Source organism: Oncorhynchus gorbuscha, linkage group LG22 (assembly GCF_021184085.1).
Source record: "Oncorhynchus gorbuscha isolate QuinsamMale2020 ecotype Even-year linkage group LG22, OgorEven_v1.0, whole genome shotgun sequence".
Lineage (NCBI taxonomy): Eukaryota > Metazoa > Chordata > Actinopteri > Salmoniformes > Salmonidae > Oncorhynchus > Oncorhynchus gorbuscha.
In genome coordinates this window covers 26,028,581-26,053,377 of record NC_060194.1, presented here as the reverse complement: position 1 = coordinate 26,053,377, position 24,797 = coordinate 26,028,581, and the positions used below count along the sequence as shown (strand labels likewise).

The 24,797-nt window shown below is 41.9% G+C and overlaps 1 protein-coding gene across 1 annotated transcript in view; it reads left to right on the top strand.

Moving 5' to 3' along the window:
* LOC124009488 (cadherin-2-like) overlaps nt 1-18,924 on the top strand; it is a 108,099-nt gene extending 89,175 nt beyond the window's left edge. The window contains exons 12-16 of the mRNA XM_046321304.1: nt 87-320; nt 1,249-1,482; nt 2,237-2,376; nt 11,619-11,783; nt 17,377-18,924. Coding sequence (XP_046177260.1) covers nt 87-320; nt 1,249-1,482; nt 2,237-2,376; nt 11,619-11,783; nt 17,377-17,583 — 980 coding nt within the window. The 3' untranslated portion in view covers nt 17,584-18,924. The remainder of the gene's footprint in view (nt 1-86; nt 321-1,248; nt 1,483-2,236; nt 2,377-11,618; nt 11,784-17,376) is intronic.
* Nucleotides 18,925-24,797: the final 5,873 nt, after the last annotated feature.

The following is a 24,797-nucleotide window of genomic DNA, read 5'->3' as shown; positions in this document are numbered from 1 at the left end:
ATTTATTAAAATCTATATTTTTATCAATGTACGTGTGTGTGCGTGCGTGTGTGTGTGTCTCTGTCTGTGTGTGTTGTCCCGTCCAGGTATCCCCCCAGCGAGCGGTACAGGCACCCTGCAGATCTTCCTGCTGGACATAAATGACAACGCGCCCCATGTCTACCCCCAGGAGACTGAGATGTGTGAGAAACCTGAGCCCAACGGCTTCAACATCACAGCACTAGACGGAGACCTCAGCCCCAATGCCGGACCCTTCGCATTCGAGCTGGCTAACAGGCCCTCAGACATACAGAGAAACTGGACCATCACACGGCTCAGTGGTAAGACACAACCATAACAAAATGAGGGCTAATCAATATACCTGGGCCTGTGGGTTGGCAGTACTTCTGGTTTTCATTCTTCCCATGTAATCAGAGACCGATTTAGACCTGGGTCACCAAGAGCCATTCTGGCCAATAAATGACATTCATCAATTAACTGCCAGTGAAAATGGAGAACCACCGTGTGGCCCTAGTTATTTGGATGGTGATAATAGGGTTTGGGACTGTATGTGCTTGGCACTGGCATAGAGGCAGTACAATATAGGCTTCATGTCCATGGGTTGATATGTGGTTTCAGGCTTTCCATAGGGTCAGGTGCAGTGACCTATAACAGTAGACAGTGTTCTCAGTGTGGGTTCCTCACATGACCTTAATGTAGACAATGTACTATAAAAGAGATTAATAGCAGGCCTTCGCTTTATCAAGCAGCTCACTAATTGATTATGCTAATTATGCCAACACAAAAAAAGAGGAATGACTCATTTGTTGTGCGTTGCTAGCGGTTAGATGTTGTGAGTGTAAACCATAGTGAATAAATATCTTAATAGTATAACAGCCAAATGGTTAGTAGGAGCTGGAGGAGTTTAGCCTAAGCTCCATTATCAAAAGGTCATCAGCGGGTTTATAAAATGATAAATATAAATCCTGACCATGTTTTGGATGACATATGCTGGCAACGTCCAGGTATAGGAAGTTATAGGAAGTTTTGATTTTTTCCCCAGTAGTAATAAGTTGATTATCTAATTTCTAATAAGTTCAGAGATGAAATAGTTGCACTTGGATTTGTTATGTAGAGGTCAAGGTTAGTGTTGTTTTGTGTTATTTCGTTTTTTGTCATGAAGTAACATTTTTCTATTTCTCTCGCTTTCTCTTCCTTTACATCTCCCTCCCTCCTGCCTCCATCCTCCCCCACTCCCCCCACCCCCAGGTGACTTTGCCCAGTTGAGCCTGAAGATCGGTTTCCTGGAAAGCGGCATCTACGAGATCCCTATCATCATCACTGACTCTGGCAACCTGCCCATGTCCAACACATCCTACCTGCGGGTCAAGGTGTGTCAGTGTGACCACAACGGGGACTGCACCGACCAGCAGCACATTGTCGCTGCAGGGCTGGGCACGGGCGCCATCATCGCCATCCTGCTCTGCATCATTATCCTGCTCAGTGAGTGTCCCACTGCCGCTTTGCCTCAGTGCACGCATGCACACACACACACACACACACACACACACACACACACACACACACACACACACACACACACACACACACACACACACACACACACACACACACACACACACACACACACACACACACACACACACACACACACACACACACACACCGGACACCAGTGCCGTCACTCCGCCCACCGCACACATACAGTGGCTTGCGAAAGTATTCACCCCCTTGGCAGTTTTCCTATTTTGTTGACTTACAATCTGCAATTAAAATCGATTTTTGGGGGGTTTGTATCATTTGATTTACACAACATGCTTTGAAGATGCAAAATCTTGTTTTATTGTGAAACAAAGCATGAAATCCAAGTAAAAATCTATTCAAATTACAGGTTGTAATGCAACAAAATAGGAAAAAACGCCAAGGGGGATGAATACTTTTACAATGCACTGTACAAAACAAGATAAATGTCACCCCTTACCATTCCTAAACATAGCCGCAGGGATTGTTAAGGAGCTAAACGTCATGCCCAAGAGATAGCAGTAGATTATTTCTGGATTACCCAAAATATAGATAGCACTGATCAATCTCGTGGCACGGTTTACATTCTGAATTGATTTACATGTGTATGCAAAATATCTTATGTTTTGGAATATGGGATATTTTGCTCTCTTTTTATTTCTTTATATCTCTCTCTCGATCCCTCTCTGCCTCCCTTTCCATTCCTCCTCTGTAGTTCTTGTGTTGTTGTTTGTGGTATGGATGAAGCGTCGTGATAAGGAGCGTCAGGCCAAGCAGCTGCTTATTGACCCTGAGGACGATGTCAGAGACAACATCCTGAAGTATGACGAGGAGGGAGGAGGAGAAGAGGACCAGGTAGAGAAACATATATACACACACACACATGCATGCAGACGTGCACACACACACACACTCACACACACACACACACACACACACACACACACACACACACACACACACACACACACACACACACACACACACACACACACACACACACACACACACACACACACACACACACACACACACACACACACACACATGCAGACGTGCACACACACACACACACACACACACACACACACACACACACACACACACACACACACACACACACACACACACACACACACACACACACACACACACACACACACACACACACACACACACACACACACACACAGACATCAGATGAATTACAATACTAACCCACACTTTTTGTAATAAACTCCAGTTATTACAAGGGAATGATTTTGTAAATGTCTGGTAATATCATTAACAAATGGAATGTGTTCTTGCCATGGGCCCATTTTGTGATGGACTCCACACACTGGGCCAGGTAGTGTTCAGGGCTGGTTATTGCAGCGATAATGTAATTGGGAGACAGACATCTGCTGCTGTGTTATAATGAAGCTCCATCTACATATCTACCAATGATTGAGCAGGAGGGAACATGCACACACAATGGCGCACACACAGGGACACACACACCCACACACACACAGGCCCACACACAAACAGACACACATACACACACACACTGGCACACACACACATACACACAGGCACTCATACACAGAGGCAAACACGCATAAGGATGTGCACACATAGAAGTACACACACACCCAGAAACACACACACACACTGTAATGTCTGAAGACACTTTGATATAACCCTCCTCAAAGACCTTAGAAGCAGGAAGGCTGACACATTTCATATTTATCGAAAGAAAACAAGCTTCCATTTTGAGCTAGGGGGAGGAGGAGGGATGGATGTCAGAAGGAAATGGTCTTGTCTATGGAATCTGGACGTCAGTCCGTCGGGGCTGTATTGTGGGTAAAAAATGAACCAGACTGTCCCAGTGATGTGGACTATATAATGCCTCACCTCTGTTCTCCCTATCTCTCCTGCTGGGGAGGAAATTGAAGTGTCAGTGCAGTGGCCGCTCGGCGCTCTCAAAGTATTTTTTTTAGTTGCTGACTGCCATTACCTGGGTTTTTATTAGTCCATGTGGCACGCATTCTACCAAGAGGAGACAGATGATCAGCAGAGACACTGGCCATGTGGGAAGTGGAGAATAATGTGGTGCAGAAAGAATATCAAATTCCAGAAACTTGTGTGGAAGTTTTGTGTAAGTGGATAGAGAAACTCAATCGCAATGAGTGTTATTTGAGCCCTGCCTGCACTTAAATGCAGTCTCAAACTGAAGTACATCTTTGGGTAACACTTTATTTGGATTCTTCTAAGTAGATGGTTTGTACAGTGGCTTGCGAAAGTATTCACCCCCCCTTGCATTTTTCATATTTTGTTGCATTACAACCTGCTTAGTAATTTTGCATATGTTGACCACATTTAAACTAACTATCCACTAACCCAAATCCTTATCCTAACTCTAAACGTAACCCTTACCCTAGCCCTAACCATACCCTAACCCTTATTCTTAACCTAACCTTAGCAAGCATTTGCTTATCGACATCTTGTTTGCTGATAGTATGACAATCTGTAGATCATCTACATGGGACTATCCAAATAAAGTTTTACCTCTTGATCTCTGTCTAGTTTTTCAAAGGACCCCAGTGGAACGCTGCATATGATGTCATTAGAAATACATATGGAAATTGTTATTTCGAGGCCACACAAACCAAATAGCTTGAAGATCTGGAAAAACAGTCCTGTTATTAAATTACCACCGGGCTGTTTTTTCTTGACAGAACAAACCTGTTTATGCAGCCGCACCAGGTATCCTAATTAATCATTCAATTGTCAAATGGAGAAAAAAAGGGTGGAAAACAGTAATCCTCACTCAGAGGAAGGACGTAGTCAGTCAATAGGTACAGCTCAGGGCCATTGTCAGCCAAACCTTTGCTTTAAGCAGAATATGAAATAGATATTTGAAGTGAATAATAATAATATATGCCATTTAGCAGACGCTTTTATCCAAAGCAACTTACAGTCATGTGTGCATACATTCTACGTATGGGTGGTCCCGGGAATCAAACCCACTACCCTGGCGTTACAAGCGCCATGCTCTACCAACTGAGCTACAGAAAATAGGGCCTAAGAAATTCCCCCCCCTTACGTGATGAGTTTGTTTATCCGATGTTGTTGTGGTTGTTTACTGCCCAGCTCCACCCATTTTAAGATCAAGGGGAGGCTAAAGTCCAACATTGGAATGTCCAGCCACAGTGTTGGTGATTCATTGTGTTGTCCGGGCGTGGCAGGGGAAATGATATGTCTGCAGGTTGGTGCTTAGTGGTGTGATGTGTGAAGAATGGTTACCTTGAGGGCGTAGTGTGTCATCATTATCCAGTTGTGGCTCTGTGACTGTAATTTTATGGTGTAGTTCTCTGTTACTAAGCCCTGACCTCTGAGATGACCCTGTAGCGTAGAAGGTCATGGAAGGGTCACAGGGAGATGGGCTGGGAGGAGGACAGAGGCTAGAGGGGACGCACACATGGCATTCTGCTCTCGGATGTGTAATGGCCATTGTCCCCTTCCAGCCAATGTGACTGTCAATCTGTGTGTTTGGATGTTTATATTAAGAGAAACATGATCAATGTGTTTATATTAAATGAAGCATGATACATGTGTTTTTATTAAGATAAACATGATCCATGTGTTTCTATTAAAATAAACACGATACGATGCCTCCAGATTTGCGCAGCGGTCTAAGGCACTGCAGCGTTCTAAGGTGTCACTTATGGACCCGGGTTTAATCCCGGACTGTATCACAAACGGCCGTGATCGGAAGTCCCATAGGGCGGCGCACAATTGGCCCAGCGTCATCAGGGTTTGGGGGAGGGTTTGGCCTGCGGGGGGCTTTACTTGGCTCATCGCACTCTAACGACCCCTTGTGGTGGGCTGACCTCGGTTGTCAGTTGAACAGTGTTTCCTCCGACACATTGGTGCGGCTGGCTTCTGGGTTAAGCGGACAGGTGTTAAGAAGCGCGGTTTAGCTGTTTTTCGGAGGACACATGACTAGACCTTCACCTCCCGAGCCCGTTGGGGTTGCAGCAGTGAGATAAGATTGAAATTGGGGAGAAAAAGTGTGTACATTTGTTTATATTAAGATAAACATGATCCATGCATTTTTTATTAAGATAAACATGAGCCATGTGGTTATATTAAGACAAACCTAAGACAAAATGTGTTTATATGAACAACCTTTTTTGTGTTTCTGTGTTTGTGTCTATTTTTTTTTTCAGGCATGTACAGTGCCTTCTAAAAAAGTATTCATAGCCCTTCACCTTTTGTTGTGTTTTTTAAGCCAAAACTGTAACTCAGCCACTCAGGAACATTCACATACTTTCTTGGTAAGCAACTCCAGTGTAGATTTGGCCTTGTGTTTTAGGTTATTGTCCTGCTGAAAGCTGAATTCATCTCACAGTGTCTGGTGGAAAGCAGACTAAACCAGGTTTTCCTCTAGGATTTTGCATTTGTGCATAGCTTCATTCCGCTTATTTTTTCATCCTGAAAAACTCCCCAGTCCATAACGATTACAAGCATACCTATAACATGCCATCAGCCATCACTATACTTGAAAATACTGAGAGTGGTGCTCAGTAATGTGTTGCACTTGATTTGCCCCAGATATAACACTTCATGTTTCGGACAAAAGGTTTGTTGCTTTGCCATATTTTTGGGGAGTTTGACTTTAGTGCCTTGTTGCAAACAGGATCTATGCTTTGGGAATATATTTATTCTGCACAGGGTCCCATATTTTACCTCTGTCAATTAGGTTAGTATTGTGGAATAACTACAATGTTGTTGATCCTTCCACGGGTTTTCATTATCCTGACACCATTCATATCACCAACATGGATACTTGTTAAAACCTCTCTGGGATATGTGGGACCCACCTGGCCATAAGCCAGGGAAAATACAGAGTGCCAAATTCAAATAAATTACTATAAAAATCAAACTTTCATTAAATCACACATGCAAAATAGCAAATTAAAGCTACACTTGTCACATGTCAGATTTCAAAAAGGCTTTTCAGCGAAAGCAAACAATGCTATTATCTGAGGGTAGCACCATAGTAAACAAAGAGAGAAAAGCACATTTCAACCCTGCAGGTGCGACACAAAACTCAGAAATAAAAATATAATTCATGCCTTACCTTTGACGAGCTTCTTTTGTTGGCACTCCAATATGTCCCATAAACATCGGAAATGGTCCATTTGTTCGATTAATTCCTTCGATATACAGTGGGGCAAAAAATAATTTAGTCAGCCACCAATTGTGCAAGTTCTCCCACAATTTTCAGGTACACTTCAACTTTGACAGACAAAATGAGGGAAAAAAAAAAAGAAAATCACATTGTATGATTTTTAATTTATTTATTTGCAAATTATGGTGTAAAATAAGTATTTGGTCACCTACAAACAAGCAAGATTTCTGGCTCTCACAGACCTGTAACTTCTTCTTTAAGAGGCTCCTCTGTCCTCCACTCGTTATCTGTATTAATGGCACCTGTTTGAACTTGATATCAGTATAAAAGACACCTGTCCACAACCTCAAACAGTCACACTCCAAACTCCACTATGGCCAAGACCAATGAGCTGTCAAAGGACACCAGAAACAAAATTGTAGACCTGCACCAGGGTGGGAAGACTGAATCTGCAATAGGTAAGCAGCTTGGTTTGAAGAAATCAACTGTGGGAGCAATTATTAGGAAATGGAAGACATACAAGACCACTGATAATCTCCCTCGATCTGGGGCTCCACGCAAGATCTCACCCTGGGGTCAAAATGATCACAAGAACGGTGAGCAAAAATCCCAGAACCACAAGGGGGGACCTAGTAAATGACCTGCAGAAAGCTGGGACCAAAGTAACAAAGTCTACCATCAGCAAGGGCATTGAAGATGAAATGTGGCTGTGTCTTTCAGCATGACAATGATCCCAAACACACCGCCCGGGCATCGAAGGAGTGGCTTCGTAAGAAGCATTTCAAGGTCCTGGAGTGGCCTAGCCAGTCTCCAGATCTCAACCCCATAGAAAATATTTGGAGGGAGTTGAAAGTCCATGTGGCCCAGCAACAGCCCCAAAACATCACTGCTCTAGAGGAGATCTGCATAGAGAAATGGGCCAAAATACCAGCAACAGTTTGTGAAAACCTTGTGAAGACTTACAGAAAACGTTTGACCTCTGTCATTGCCAACAAAGGGTATATAACAAAGTATTGAGAAACTTTTGTTATTGTCCAAATACTTAATTTGCACCATAATTTGCAAATAAATTCATTAAAAACCCTACAGTGTGATTTTCTGGATGATTCTTTTCCTAATTTTGAGAGAACATTATCACATAGTCGTCCGGAACAGCTGGTGCTCTCATACATACATGCCTCAGTGTTGCTTGCCTCGAAGCGAGAATAAAAGGCTTTTAGCCCTTTCTGGTAGGCTTGCTTCACTGGGCAGCTCGTGGCTGGGTTTCCCTTTGTAGTTTGTAATAGTTTTCAAGTGTCAGAGCTGGTGTTTTAGGATTCAATCGTATTCCTGTATTGACGCTTTGCCTGTATGACGGTTCGTCGGAGGGCATTGCGGGATTTCTTATATGCGTACGGATTAGTGTCCTGGTCCCTGAAAGCGGCAGCGCTAGCCTTTAGCTCAATGCGGATGTTGCCTGTAATCCATGGCTCCTGGATGGGATATGTACGTCCCCGTGGAGACGACGTCGTCAATGCACTTATTGATGAAGCCGATGACTGATACTCCTCAATGCCATTGGATGAATCCCGGAACATATTCCAGTCTGTAATAGCAAAACAGTCCTGTAGAGTAGCATCCATGTCATCTTACCACTTCCGTATTGAGCGAGTCACTGGTACTCCCTGCTTCAGTTTTTGCTTGTAAGCAGGAATCAGGAGGATAGAATTATATGGTCAGATTTGCAAAATGGAGGGCGGAGAGATTTGTATGCATCTCTGTGTGTGGAGTAAAGGTGGTCTAGAATTTTCCCCTCTGGTTGTACATGTGATATGCTGGTAGAAATGAGTTAATAACGGATTTAAGTTTGCCTGCAATAAAGTCCCCGGCCACTAGGAGCGCCGCTTCTGGATGAGCATTTTCTTGTTTGCTTATGGCCTTATACAGCTGGTTGTGTGCGGTCTTAATGATCAACCCACACAAAGTGTCAGGGCACAATGGTACCAAAGCATTCAATGATGCTAAAAACATAAACCAATACTCTCTAAAAGTTCTGCTAAGAGAAGTACAGAAGCGCCCAAAAAATTGAGAAGGAGGAAAAATATAAGTTGCCATGACTTGGCGTAGAATTTGCGGAGAACAGGTCCGCCGGAATTAACACCATTAGCGAGGACGTAAACAATTCAATAACTCTCAATATCACTCGAAACCTAATCCAGTGCATGCTTGATCCAGAAACAAGCCCACAGGCTTTGACGATAGACTTCGATACAAATGTTGTAACACACAAGGTAAACAACATTGCAATAGCCAATTCCACTCAAACTCCGATAAGTCTATCTGTTTTCACCATGAACACAAATGGCACAGCACGCCGTTGTGAACAATCACTCCACTTTGTGGGGAATATGACTACAGAATGCAACTCTGAAAGTCGCTACCTGGAAACCGTCCTGGAGGACTGCTTAACCTGTGATGCGCTAATTAATTTGGGCTCGACAATATCGCTCATCTCTCAAACATAGTTCAATGATCTCAAAAGGACTGTGAACCCAGCTAAACGGTGATTAAAAATGGTACGATGCGGAACTAAACTTTGAGGTTTAACCTCTTGCTCCTACCTGACACGCAGGCGTCCCATCTAGACATCTGGAAATGCAAATGCACTACGCTAAATGCTAATAGCACTCGTTAAAACTCAAACGTTCATTAAAATACACATGCAGGGTACTGAATTAAAGCTACACTCGTTGTGAATCCAGGCAACAAGTCAGATTTTTTAAATGCTTTTCGGCGAAAGCATGAGAAGCCTTTATCTGATAGCATGTAACACCCCATTACCTTTGACCATCTTCTTTGTTGGCACTCCTAGATGTCCCATAAACATCACTATTGGGTCTTTTTTTCCGATTAAATCGGTCCATATATAGCCTGGATATCGATCTATGAAGACTGTGTGATCAACGAAAAAAATAGCGTTTTATAACGTAACGTCATTTTTTATAATTAAAAAAGTAGACGATAAACTTTCACAAAACACTTCAAAATACTTTTGTAATGCAACTTTAGGAATTAGTAAACGTTAATAAGCGATCAAATTGATCACGAGGCGATGTATATTCTTTAGCTGTACGTCTGGAAATAATGTCCGGGTAAATCTCAACCAAAATATCCGGTCGGAGACCAGAAGAACTGCGGTGCCTTGTGTCTGTTTGACCAAGAAACAAATCGTAGGCAAATGACAAGACTGTTGACATCGTGTGGAAGCTGTAGGTATTGCTACCTCTGCCCCATTTAATGTGGATCACGTTTAACAATGGGTTGAAGTGGCGCATGGATATATTTTCCCATTTTCAGTGATCAGATTTTCCTGCACTTTTCGATGAAACACACGTTCTGTTATAGTCACAGCCGTGATTTAACCAGTTTTATAAACGTCTGAGTGTTATCTATCCACACATACTAATCATATGCATATACTATATTCCTGGCATGAGTAGCAGGGCGCTGTTCTCATTGTATAGAAACCAGGGTTTGGCCTCCAAGACGAGGTTCTTCTCATCAGCTGTCCATACCAGAGCCTTCTCTTCCCTGCTACCTCATAGTACACAAACACCTTCTATGGAAGGCAGGCTGTAAGTTTTATTACCAAGCTATCATAAATCCATTGCCACCCCAAATCAGTCCACACAGACACAGATGAGAGAGTAATGAGAAACCTTATTCGATGCAATAACAGTATTATAACATAATTTTCTACCATACATGTTAAGCAAATATTTACTCTTGAACTTATTTAGGTTTGCCATAACAAAGGGATTAAATACTTATTAGCTCAAGACATTTCAGCTTTTCATTTTTTATTAATTTGTAATTTGACATTATGGGGTATTGTTTGTAGGCCAGTAAAAAAATCTCAATTTAATCCATTTTAAATCCAGGCTGTAACACAACAAAATGTTGAAAAAGTCAAGGGGCGTGAATACTTTCTGAAGGCACTGTATGCTTATATGGTCCACCTTTAATCATGCAAATGTTTGCATGTGTGTGCGTTCGTGTGTGTTTGTTTGCATGTGTGTGTGTGTATGTGTGTGTGAGCGCGCGAGCGAGCGTGTAAATGTGCATAGTTATATGTGCAAGTAAGCAGGGACAATTTTGAAGGGGGACATTAGAGATGGATGGATTACTGAAAATCTGCTGAGGGACAATCCATCATACACGCTTATTAAACACAGCTATTTTTCCATGGCATTCTCTCCATCATATCTTCTCTGATAGCGTATCAGTCCAGCTCCTCACTGCTGTCTTCTCATCTACATCACAACTCTCCCTCTCTCTCTCGCTCTCTCTCTCGACACTGCACAAACCAAACAAGCCAGTCAGGTTGCCTTGGCAATGTTAATAGGATAATTAATGGCTTATGCATATCCGCTATTCCGTGCCTAGGGCTGATTACAGCAGAACAGTTTCCTGCGCATCCTTCCAGGAGAACACCTCTCTATTGCAACTGGCTTGTCGACTGATGCTCTGTTTCTTAGCCTTGACCCTGACGCTGGATCTTGTTAAAAACAGCTAACGGTCTTAAGTGATGTTTACAAACAATCTAAAGTCCACCCATTGATAGGTTTCTTTTGCTCTAATGTTACAAGGTCGCTCATGATAATGGCTGGAATGGAGTAAATGGAATGGCATAAAACACATATAAACCATGTGTTTGATGAATTTGATACAATTCCACTGATTCCACTCCAGCCATTACCATGAGCCTGTCCTCCCCAATTAAGGTGCCACCAACCTCTTGTGGTGTGTATGGATCCCAGTCTGAACCCGGTTGGGGGGGGTTCTGCCCATGCCAAGCTCCTCTCCCCAGCTCTGTGAGGATATACACTTATCTCTGGCTCCTTGCTGACCCCCATCTGCCTCTCCCCCTCCCCTCTAGGATTACGACTTGAGCCAGCTCCAGCAGCCCGACACGATAGAGCCTGATGCCATCAAACCCGTGGGGATACGACGTATGGACGAGAGGCCGCTGCACCCCGAGCCCCAGTACCCTATAAGGTCAGCAGCCCCACACCCAGGGGACATCGGAGACTTCATCAACGAGGTAAAAAAAAAAGCATCTAGAGTAATGCAACGTTGAGAGGAAATTGCCTCCCTCTCAAAGTACATTGTCAATGTCAAAATCAGGAGGATTTAGAGAAGGATTTCATTCAATTGTCAATTTAGTGAAATTAAGTGAACGCTTCGAAACAAAATAAAACTGAGGTTGATGGTGCTGGCTTCACTTTTGAATTTCATTGAGGTTAAATTAGCAAGCTCTTTCCCTGTACTCACGGAAGTATTGATTGAAACAAAAGCAGACACATGCCTTCATTTTGCTGGACCCAGGAAGAGTAGCTGCTTCCTTGGCAGCAGCTAATGGGGATCCAAAATACATACAAATACAAAAATGAAAGGTTAATGATTTTCATGAATAAACTTTCCCTTTTGAATTTAAAAATACATGAATATAACTAGGTTTCATCTCATTGGCAATAGATTTTCATGCAAATATTCTAAAAATTAACTTGTTGCAGATAAATGGCTGTGTGATGACACAGTGCACATAAAAACGCCTTTTCTGGTCAAGTTCATATGTACCGAATAAAAAATAAAAGTGAAATGGGTTTCCATTGCATTTTAACTCTGCGGATGGTTTTCTCACAAAAAAATGTTGCATTATATAGTGTGCCCACTCTGGTATTGGCACTTGCGCTCTAGCCAACTGGGTCTCCAGTGCAGATAGAGTCCACGTATAGCCTACATGATGAGATATTTGTATTTGGCAAACTTCAGCCAAGCATCGATTATCATGTCACCCGAATAGACCCTCAATTTTTATTTGAAAGGAGCATCAAGCTCATCACGTTGCACTTTTACCACCCTGTGAAGGTCATCATAACTTATTTAATCTGTAGCCTAATAAACTGCATGGTTTTCCAACAAGTCATAGTGGGAGGACCACATAACATGACCAATATTTGCACATAAAAGAAAAGTTTCCACCAACATTTCTCGCGTTAATTAATTTTACCGACACAAAAAGGATCCCACCTTGTTTAGCAATGTTTTGTTGACATTTGGAAAGGCCTGTCATTACATTTTTTTATCCTTAATGTACTTTAAGTGCATAAAAAGCTTGATGGAAACCTCACCTTTTCTTTTCATTAATAAAACTTCACTATTTATATGTGTCCAATTTAAATGAGCTAAATGTTATTATGATTATTCAAAGAGTTCACTTGTAGATCATTTTATTTTTCACTTAGCCATGTAGCACACGATGGAGTTAGCTTTAGACGTCGCTCTGTAGATATCTAGTGTGATGAGAAAGAGAAGCACATTGGCTTTCCATTGAGGCACCCTGTTCTGTTCGACATGGCCTCGCTTGCCTCAGGCCACCATTGAGTCCAGCTGGGGAATTTATAATGAAAAAGACAGTCATGTATTCTTCACCAGCTCCAACAGACAATACTTTCACAGTATTACAAAGTGAGTTCTCTCCCTCTCCCAGTTTTTGGCCTATTCCCATGTTTTTAGATTAGAACTTGCCCTTTCAGCTCAGCTTCCCCTACTCACGCTATATCTCTCCCATTCCCCCTCCTTCGCTCTCTCGCTCTCTCAGAAAAGTCCTGAATACACTTAATGCTCCTGTCAGCTCAATTTATATAGAGTGAGTTTGAGTGTTTTGCCCAGTGAGCAAAAAAAGTTGCAAAACTGAGCAACTTGTTGGAGCAGAGAAAAGTCTGCTGTTTAATGTATTCTTTCTATACAAGGACAGGAAGATGTTGTGGGTCGGAGCATCCTGACCAAGACATCCACATTACAGGCAGTACATGTCAGCCTGTTTCCCATAACACACACAGACAGGCGGTCATGGTTGATTCTATCCACTACACCCTGCTGGCAGCTAGTTTATGCCTTGTGGTCATTGGGGTTGGAATCTGACCTGACTGCCCTGGGAGAGGGGTTGGAGGGGGGTGAGGGTGGGGTTACGGGTCTGGGCTCAAAATCTGGAGTGTGCACACAACCCCATGCCTACAGAGCCTTTGGCAGTTAATTCAAAAAGGTGGAGTTAAAATTGAAGCATAGGTCTCAAATGCTCCTAAGAATTTATTCTCTCGGAGTGGCCAACAATAGTCTATTATTCAGCTTTTAGTCTGTTCCTGCTCAGGGAGGTAATGTCTGGGAAATTAGCCTCACCATACACATACGCTTTTGTTGGCAACAGGTGCTGGACGAAAAGTTCACACAGTTTTAGATTTAAGATTTAGATGTTATCGGAGAGGAAAGTTTTTCCATTCAACATTTCAACTGGTGAAATGAACAGAGAAACTTGCTACTGCAATTTTTAAAAATCCTTTATTTAACCAGGTAGGCTAGTTGACAACACGTTCTCATTTACAACTGCGACCTGGCCAAGATAAAGCAAAGCAATGCAACAAAAACAACAACACATGGTTACACATGGAATACACAAACATAAAGTCAATAATACAATAGAAAAAGTATATATACAGTGTGTGCAAATGAGGTAGGATAAGGGAGGGAAGGCAATAAATAGGCCATCGTGGCGAAATAATTACAATATAGCAATTTAACACTGGAGTGATAGATGTGCAGAAGATGAGTGTGCAAGTAGAGCTACTGGGGTGCAATGGAGCAAAATAAAATAAAAGAATAACAGTATGGGGATGAGGATGAGGTAGTTGGATGGGCTATTTACAGATGGTCTATGTACAGGTGCAGTGATCAGTGAGCTGCTCTGACAGCTGGTGCTTAAAGCTAGTGAGGGAGATATGAGTCTCCAGCTTCAGTGAATTTTTCAGTTTGTTCCAGTCATTGGCAGCAGAGAACTGGAAGGAAAGGTGGCCGAAGGAGGAATTGGCTTTGGGAGTGACCAGTGAAATATACCTGCTGGAGCCTGTGCTATGGTTGGCTGCTACTATGGTAACCAGTGAGCGGAGATAAGGTGGGGCATTACCTAGCAAAGACTTATAGATGACCTGGAGCCAGTGGGTTTGGCGACGAATATGAAGCGAGGACCAGCCAACGAGAGCATACAGGTCGCAGTGGTGGGTAGTATATGGGGCTTTGGTGACAAAATGAATGGCACTGTGATAGACTGCATCCAATTTGCTGAGTGGAGTGTTAGAGGCTATTTTGTAAATGGCATCGCCAAAGTCAAGGATTAGTAGGATGGTCAGTTTTACGAGGGTATGTTTGGCAGTATGAGTGAAGGATGCTTTGTTTGTGAAATAGGAAGCGGATTCTAGATTTAATTTTGGATTGGAAATGCTTAATGTAAGTCTGGAAGGAGAGTTTACAGTCTAACCAGACACCTAGGTATTTTTAGTTGTCCACATATTCTAAGTCAGAACCGTCCAGAGTAGTGATGCTGGATGGGTGGGCAGGGATTGGTTGAACAGCATGCATTTAGTTTTACTTGCATTTAAGAGCAGTTGGAGGCCATGGAAGGAGAGTTGCATGCCATTGAAGCTCATCTGGAGGTTGGTTAACATAATGTCCAAAGAAGGGCCAGAAGTATACAGAATGGTGTCGTCTGCGTAGTGGTAGATCAGAGAATCAACAGCAGCAAGAGCAACATCATTGATGTATACAGAGAAAAGAGTGGCCCGAGACTGCCAGAGGTCCGGACAACAGGCCCTCCGATTTGACACACTGAACTGTGTCTGAGAAGTAGTTGGTGAACCAGGCGAGGCAGGCATTCTCTGGAATCTCCGAATAGGATGTTATTCAATTCAATCAGAGACCTGTATTGTGAGCAGTGGAACAGAAGAGAAAGTCAGGGTAGACAAGGAAAGACAGGACAGCACAATGTTTTCTTAAAATGGACTATTGTCTCTCTCACACAGTGGATGATTCAATCTTAGTGGAATTAGGAGGATGAGGCTTTGTGATTGGCTTACTTTGTCACACTGCCAGTGGGGTGGTGGTTATGCCGGATGGGGCTCTATCCACCGGACCAGTGATGGCAGTAATTGTAATGAACGATCCCTCTGTCATATTTCCCACCAAATGATCAGCGCCACAGCCCTGAGCAAACATTTAGTGAAGGCTAACAAGTGGAAAATAATCACTAAGCGTCGAGGCACTTTGTTTCAATCTATCCTTTATTTGAGAGAGCGAGAGACAGAGAGCGAGAGAGACCGAGAGACAGAGAGTGTGAGAGACAGAGAGCGTGAGAGACAGAGAGTGTGAGAGACATTGAGCGCGAGAGAAAGTGGTAGTGGTGTTGTAACAACAAAATGAAAGAGCTCCAGTACATATCTGACATGTTTCTAATGAGCCTAGTGGCTTGGTCGTGACTCTGTGTTGTGCTCGGTTTCTTTTTAATTCGGTTATTATTTGTTAGATTTCAGTGGCTGTGATAAGAGATCGGATTCAGGCCTGAACCCAATGCAGTTCATGGCCAGAGCACATCTCCAATGATAGATAAGCAATATATTGTCATGTTCTGGCCTTTATTTCCTTTGTTTTGTCTTTATTTACTATGGTCAGGGCGTGAGTTGGGGTGGGCAGTCTGTGTGTTTTTCTATGTTGGGGTTTTGAGTTCAGCCTAGTATGGTTCTCAATCAGCGGCAGGTGTCATTAGTTGTCTCTGATTGAGAATCATACTTAGGTAGCCTGGGTTTCACTTTTGAGTTGGGGGTGTTTGTTTTCCGTGTGTGTGTTTGTTGCCACACGGTACTGTTTCGGTTTTCGTTCATGTTCACGTTTATTGTTTTATATTTCATAGTGTTCAGTTTATATCTTATAATAAACGTTATGGACACTTACCACGCTGCGCATTGGTCCTCCAATCAGAAGAGGAGGAGGAATGCCGTTACATACATCCAGGAATGGGCTATGAAAACAATAGCAACCCATAAGGACATCTCACGCGGCAATGAGAGTTTCTGGGAATGTTAAGTACAGTCTTCAAAATGGAAACCCCCCCCAATCCCAACCTACCTTCTGGAACACACGCACTGGAACAAATACATATACTGTACGCACACACACACACACACGCACGCACGCACGCACACACACACACACACACACACTGCTCTGCACTTCTTCACCGTTTCCCAGTCCTCATTCATAGTTTTAGGGCAAAACTTAAACACATGAAATGGAAGGGGTATGTAGTACTACATCATAGTCCAGAATGTGGTGGCGAAAGCTACCATATTGTCAGTGCGACTACAGTGATCTCCTCCTCTCAGCGCTCCAAGCCCCTCAGGCAGCGCCTGTGGAGAGGGGAGTGAAGGAGGGTTGAGGATGGAGGGCCAGCTCATCAGTGGCAGCCTTCCAGTGAGCTGAGGCATTTGGTCATGCTCAATCTCAGCATTCGATCAAGTTCTAGATCATCCTGAATGCCATCAGGGAGAATCACAGCCAAAATGCTGTGCTGCAGACGGACAGTTAGAGCCGGACATGATTTTCTGATCATGTAGAAGGGAGGAAAACTAAGATAATGTGTCTAATATTAGCCTGTGTAGGTGGAAGTGGGGGATAAGAACATGTCTGTGAATGTGAATGGCATCTTGTAGCTGTCGTCAGACAGGGACTGGGTCTGTCGTGGTGGACTGGATTGCCTTAATCTCCTCACTCATTTTACTGTGTTTTTTTATTTCCTCCTGTCCATCCAGGGACTAAAGGCAGCAGACAACGACCCCACAGCCCCGCCCTACGACTCCCTGCTGGTGTTCGACTACGAGGGCAGTGGTTCTACAGCTGGCTCCCTTAGCTCCCTCAACTCCTCCAGCAGCGGAGGGGACCAGGACTACGATTACCTCAACGACTGGGGCCCTCGCTTCAGAAAACTGGCAGACATGTACGGAGGGAGCGATGACTAGGAGACGAGACCTACAAAAAAACAAGTTGACAAAGAATGGTGAACCCAGGAAAGTAGAAAATATATTTTGTTTTCCTCTCGATGGACGTGGACAGGTTCTGATTACCGATATTCCCCTGACCGAGTGGTGACAGGAACAATGACAGAAAAGTACAAAAAATTACAGCATAATTTCAAAATATTTTCAAAAACAACCAATCTAGGCTTATTGTTGTAGTCTACGCATACATATGCTTGTTGAAGGCTTAGGCATACGCTGAAATGTGGTCCATGGTTTTGGAGAAGGGGAGGGAACATTGGTGAACTGTCACTGTTTGGATCATTGATGTTGAGAGCGCTCAGTTACACTTGAATTTCACAGTACAGAAGCACTGGGATATAATGTGCCTTTTTGTACATTTTTTGGGGATCTGAATGATTAGTTTTATGTTCAAGGCTTTAATGGTACTGACTTTTGGAGTGATTTCAAAACATTAAGTATGTTAAACTATGGTATGCTTCTACATGCTTTTTTGGTTACACAATACTGCTGTTTGTTGGACAATGCTTATTTAAGTGAATTACCAAGAGGAAGAGATGATGAAGGATCTTTTGTTAACCTGGATGGGGAGAAACAACTGAGAACAGCACTGTACAGTATGCTAGAATTTTGGACTTTTTTCACTAAAACATATAACTTATGCAGCTGGTTGCAAATAAAGGGAGTCATAAATGATACTTTTGTAGCGGAATACGTTTTTTTCTTTTTTTCTGAAGTGGTGTAGTACTTTACAAAAACAGCAACTGTTTATTTTCTTCTAATCCATGTACACTTCATTTGCCTTGGTCATCATCTGGTACTTTCAACTTTTTCTTCACTGTAAAGAAAATGTGTACATAATGTTTTTTTTTCTTTTTTTCTTTTGATGTAGTCTATGAAGCAGTGCAAAAAGTTCTGAACTTGTAAATGTATAATTTGGACTACAAATTAAAGGTTTTGCATGTTTTTATCTTTTCACGATAACAAAAATGATGAAAAAATGTTATTTACAAAGCAAAAAAAATAAAAACCAGGTGACATTACATGTGTAGAAGATAAGTTAAGAAAGTATTTTATAAAAAATGAAGAAACAACAGAACAAAAAAAATGAAAAAATTGCTTGTCGGCACAACTGTTTGAATTTGTACCAAAAAAAGGGTGTGGGTGGTGTGTTGTGGTACCCACCGTTGGCACTAATTACTGAATCAGCTTTAAGACTGGGAAAGGTTTTTGTCTGAAGCTTTGTGGATAATCGTATGTACTGGAATACAAATGATACATCTGACCCCAACAATCCGAATAAAATGCTAATTTTGAAGCTAACGATTGTCTCTTTATTTCTTCATTCCTCAAACTCAGCATAGTTTCTTATGAATAACAACCACTTTTACAAGAAAAGTAGCTATTGACCAACATTTGATTGTATCTTCTTCTACCAAGAGGAGGAAAATGTATTTCACGCTTAATATCTTTTCACTTTGTTCTAAATGTTCGTTTACAGTAAATACGAGTAGAGATGCATGAGTGTACTTCAGTTTTCTGGTCAATATTCAAAGGGCATTAAACAGATATTCAGAATATCTCATGTCCTCCTCACCAAGGTCAAAAGGTCATCAAGCCCATATCGATCAGCTACAGCCAGCTGTTATCTGCCTGGTTCTGGAGTGTACAGCAGTCCAGAGAGGAGCGAACTGACCTAGTAAGAGGAAGGACACTCAGTCAGCAGGGCTCTGCCTTCAGGGGATGTGTATGTTTACTGGTCACAAGGGACTGTGGGAAGTAGGGGTGAGAAGAAAAACATGTGAGGAGGAGGACAGAGAGATGGAAGGGTGTCACACTAACTACTGCTCTAGCTATCATGCACATAACATATCTGGATGCTACTGTCACAGACACATCAGTCACAGTGGCAGCCACTGATTGTCTGAATACCCGGGTCGCGAGGTGGTTAGAGTTGTCAACAAAGCAGCATGACAGAAATATGATGCCAAGTTTTGGAACTAGCGGTAGTTTCTTTGAGAAGAAAAATAAAGCAATCTGTGCCTTTGAACAACAGCATAAATACACTCATTTCAATGTTGTATGTCAAAAGCTGAATGACCACTGCTGCACAGTGGTTTTGAACAGATTAGATCATACTATTTAGAATGAGCAGCCAGCCCAGGAATGAGCAAGTGCACCAGGGAGAATGCAACAAGTAGCATGCAGATGCAATAAGTTACCACACATTATCTACCTGGGGATAGCTAGCTAGCATAATGTCTTAAAGCATGATATGTGCAAGCCATGTTAACTATCATTCAGAAATAACTTAATATTTCCGAGCTAGATATTAGTTTAGAAGGTCTTGGTATTGGCATGGGAGCTATCTAGCTAGCAAGTTACCAGCTAACCATAGCTGGCTACTTAAAGGTAGATAACTGGTTAATATGATCCCAAAATCTACCAAACCATTTCTCAAAATTGATGTAGCTGGCTACTGATTTTGATCATGTGATACATCGTGTTTTATGCTGTTTTAGTCCACACCACATGTCGCCCTGTCACCTACAGTATAACCTGATGAATACACGGGGAGGAAACAATTGGCCATGCTTTTCTGTCCAGTGGATTGGACACAGGTGGATTGGACACGCCTCATGAGTTCAGCCTAATTAGACGGTAGTTGGCTGTGAAGTCCTGCCATGAAAATTGTTGGTCTTTTGAGGTTGAGGTAATTATTCCCTGATTTGTAACTGGTAACTGCTCTGTGTTCGCTTATTGCAAGTGTTATCTCAGATATATTCATTATTACAACTTCATTCGGAAACAAAACATAAGGGTCACCTTCCTAATATTGAGTTTCACCCCCTTTTTCACTAAGAACAGCCTCAATTCATCAGGGCATGGACTCTAAAAGTTGTTTCCCTAGAAAGCCAGAACCTAGGAAGAAACCGAGAGAGGAACCAGGCTTTGAGGGGTGGCCAGTCTTCTTCTGGCTGTGCCGGGTGGAGATTATAACAGAACATGGCCAAGATGTTCAAATGCTCATAGATGACCAGCAGGGTTAAATAATAATAATCACAGTGGTTGTTGAGGGTGCAACAGGTCAGCACCTCAGGAGTAAATGTCAGTTGGCTTTTCATAGCCAATCATTCAGAGTATCTCTACCGCTCCTGCTGTCTCTAGAGAGTTGACAACAGCAGGTCTGGGACAGGTAGCACATCCGGTGAACAGGTCAGGGTTCCATAACCGCAGGCAGAACAGTTGAAACTGGAGCAGCAGCATGGCCAGGTGGACTGGGGACAGCAAGGAGTCATCAGGCCAGGTAGTCCTGAGGCATGGTCCTAGGGCTCAGGTCCTCCTCCGAGAGAAAGAATGAGAGAAAGAGAGACAAAGAGAGAATTAGAGAGAGCATACTTAAATAAACACAGGACACTGGATAAGACAGGATAAATACTTCAGATATAACAGACTGACCCTAGCCCTATGACTAGCTAACTCACATATCCAACAATTCCTTTGAAGTGAATTATATTTCAATTTCCTAGGAAGTAGCGGTAAAGTGCTTAGCTATAACTGAGTCAGATTTGGTTTAGCATCCTTTAACATTGTGGTTTTCAATTTCAGACATCCGTTTTTTATATTGTGGTGTCTTTTCTGTGTGTTAACATTCAGATTTAATCTCAGAAATTCAGAAACAGGTTGATGGTGACTCACTCATTCAATGAAAAAATATTGTTCTGCCTTGCGCTTTACCAAAAGCAGACTGACATACTAGCTAGTCGCTTTGATGACCTAGTAATGATCAAGATTTGCTCTGAGTTGATACGATATAAGCTTTCTGCTTTAACCTTTTATTGCAGTGGGCTAAATAAGGGTCACACAGTGTTTCTTGGTAGTCTTATTAAACAAATCTACTTTGAAACAAAAGTATACACCTCAGACACATGGTTATGGGCTTACAGAAAATAATTGAGTTGAAATGTATTCAATATTGAGTTTGCATCACAATATTTATTACACTTTATATACATCACAGAAGAGTGGAATATAACAAAACTTTTTGACATAGAAAGTTTATAGTTTATCATTTTGAAATGATATATATATAAACATATATGTATATATTTTTAGTGGGTATATCAACCTTAATATTGCAGAAAGAGTGTGGCTTCTATCAATATAATTGCCTGCGTCAATTTCCAATCCCCCATATATTTTTTGCGTAAATATATACCGTATATTATTTGAATTATATATATATTTTCAATATATTTTCATTCTTTATTATTTTGTTCTAACCCTACCACCTCTCCCCTAATTGGAGTAAACAAATGGACAACAATACATAAGCTTCTACTTCCAGCTTATATATATATACATATTTTACGGACACAGTATATTTTACATTAGTTATTTTCTTTTGTTTCTGTGTTTAGTCCCACCCTTCAGCTACCCTCAAGCCATCCCATCTATCCCTGAAGACCATCCAGTCCCATCCTTCAGCTACCCTCAAGCCATCCCATCTATCCCTGAAGACCATCCAGTTTTGATTTCTAATTGCCATATATTTTTCAACTCTGCTGTGATGTTTCTCAAAAGTTCTGAACCTCTATTCTCATAGTTTCTACAGATCGTAAAGGAAAGACAAACACCTTTGCTAAGAGTATTATTATATTATTGATCGATTGACTATTACTTGTGAAATCACCCAGCAGTTATATTTGCTGTCAGAATCTATCTAAAAGATAGCGAAGGAGTCAGGCGCAAGACACAGATAAGAGTAACAATCACTGATTTACTCAATCCAAAACATAACAAAATCCCGTTCCAAACAAGGACAAAACAGGACTCAAAATACAACACACCGGAATACACTAAACAGAAAGGGAAACCAGAGGGTAAAATAAGGAAGATGATTATGAGATGGGAACCAGGTGTGTAAACAGACAATACAAAAGAGAAAATGAAACATGGATCGGTGGCGGCTAGAAAGCCGGTGACATCGACCACCGAACGCCGCCCGAACAAGGAGAGGGAACAACTTCGGTGGAAGTCGTGACATTTGCAGAGTTAGCTCCAGGTAAATGTTGCAATTCTTCAGCCATTCCTGAACCTGTGACCAAAAACAAGCTACATATGGCAGTACCAAAACAAGTGATCTAATGATTCTCTCTCTTCACAGCAAAATCTGCATAGCTGAGATGGTTATATCCCCAAATTCACTATAAATACAAAAGTAAGGTACCAGTCAAAAGTTTGAACACATTCAAGGGTTTTTCTTTATTTTTACTATTTTCTACATTATAGAATAATGGTGAAGACATCAAAACAATGAATTCTTCATTGTAGCCACCCTTGACCTTGATGACAGCTTTGCACACTCTTGGAATTCTCTCAACCAGCTTCACCTGGAATACTTTTCCAACAGTCTTGAAGGAGTTACCACATATGTTGAGCACTTGTTGGCTACTTTTCCTTCACTCTGCGGTCCAACTCATCCCAAACCATCTCAATTGGGTTGAGGTCGGCAGATTGTGGAGGCCAGGTCTTCTGATGCAGCACTCCATCACTATCCTTCTTGGTCAGATGGGATGGCGTATCGCTGCAGAATGCTGTGGTAGCCATGCTGGTTAAGTGTTCCTTGAATTCTAAATAAATCACAGACATTGTCACCAGCAAAGCATCTTCACACCATCACACCTCCTCCTCCATGCTTCAGGAAGTGTTTGTCGGGAGCTTCATGTAATGGGTTTCCATGGCCGTTCACCAAGCGCAATGCCAAGTTTCGGCTGGAGTGGTGTAAAGCTCGCCACCACTGGACTCTGGAGTGATGAATCACGCTCCACCATCTGGCAGTCCAACGGACTAATCTGGTTTGGCAGATGCCATGAGAACGCTACTTGCCCTAATGCATAGTGTTAATTGTAAAGTTTGGTGGAGGAGGAATAATGGTCTAGGACTGATTTTCATGGATTGGTTAAGGCCCCTTAGTTCCAGTGAAGGAAAATCTTAATGCTACAGAATATAATGACATTTTAGACTATTCTGTGCTTCCATCTTTGTGGTGATATTTTGTGGAATACACATTCCTGTTCCAGCATGACAACCCCATCAAACAACTTTGGGATGAATTGGGATGAATGCCGACTGTGAGCCAGGCCTAATCACCCAACATCAGTGCCCGACCTCACTAATGCTCTTGTGGCTGAATGGAAGCAAGTCCCCACAGCAATGTTCTAACATCTAGTGGAAAGCCTTCCCAGAAGAGTTGAGGCTGTTATAGCAGCAAAGGGGGACCAACTCCAATGCCCATGATCTTGGAATGAGATGTTCGACGAGCAGGTGTCCACATACTTTTGGTCATGTAGTGTATATAACATTATATTGGTTGAAAGAATTTGGTATAATAATTTAAAAACTAGAAGTTTCGAATCCGGCGCCGTCTATCAGTTCATAAACTATGTGCCATGGAATTGGTTCATCGAAAATTTCTTCCCAACTATTTTGCAACCAGTATGGTACGGCTGCCAAATGTTTGGTCCATAAATGACACTGGTATACTTTTTTATGTACCACAATTTTCTTTAACCAATTTTGGTATTTAATGCGGGGCCGAAAGACAAGTTCCATACCTTCTCACCCTTCCATTTGCCTCCTCCATTTTTGAAATAATTCTGCAATCAGTTGGTTTTAAATTTGGCTAAAGCAGACCATTCCATGTATTTTTGTTAATTGCATGTGTGACATAACTACCCCAGTTCCATTTATGATAGACTTGACAAAGATTATACTTTTGTAAAATGTTTTATCCAAAAATAATATATTTTTTAATCAATTACTATATTTGTGTTTAAACATAATATTTGTTGTTGTTGTCTTTTCTGGTGGATTAAACTGAAATTGCAAGCAGCTTTCTATGGCTTGATTTAAAAATAGCAATATTTTAGACATTATTGCATTTTCTAATAACTGAAAGTTAGAGGTTGTAATCTGAATAAAGGGAAAAAGACCATTCTTGAACACAGGTGAATCATTCTTACTAATATGCTAGAGAAGCAATTTGCATTTAAGTATTGGTTTTGTATGACTGAAGCCTTTAGTGAGAGGTCCAATGCTTTAATATTTAATCATTTCTGCTTTCCAAGTTCATATTCATTACAGAAATAGGCCCTTTTTATTTTGTCTTGCTTTCCATTGGAAAATGTTTGACA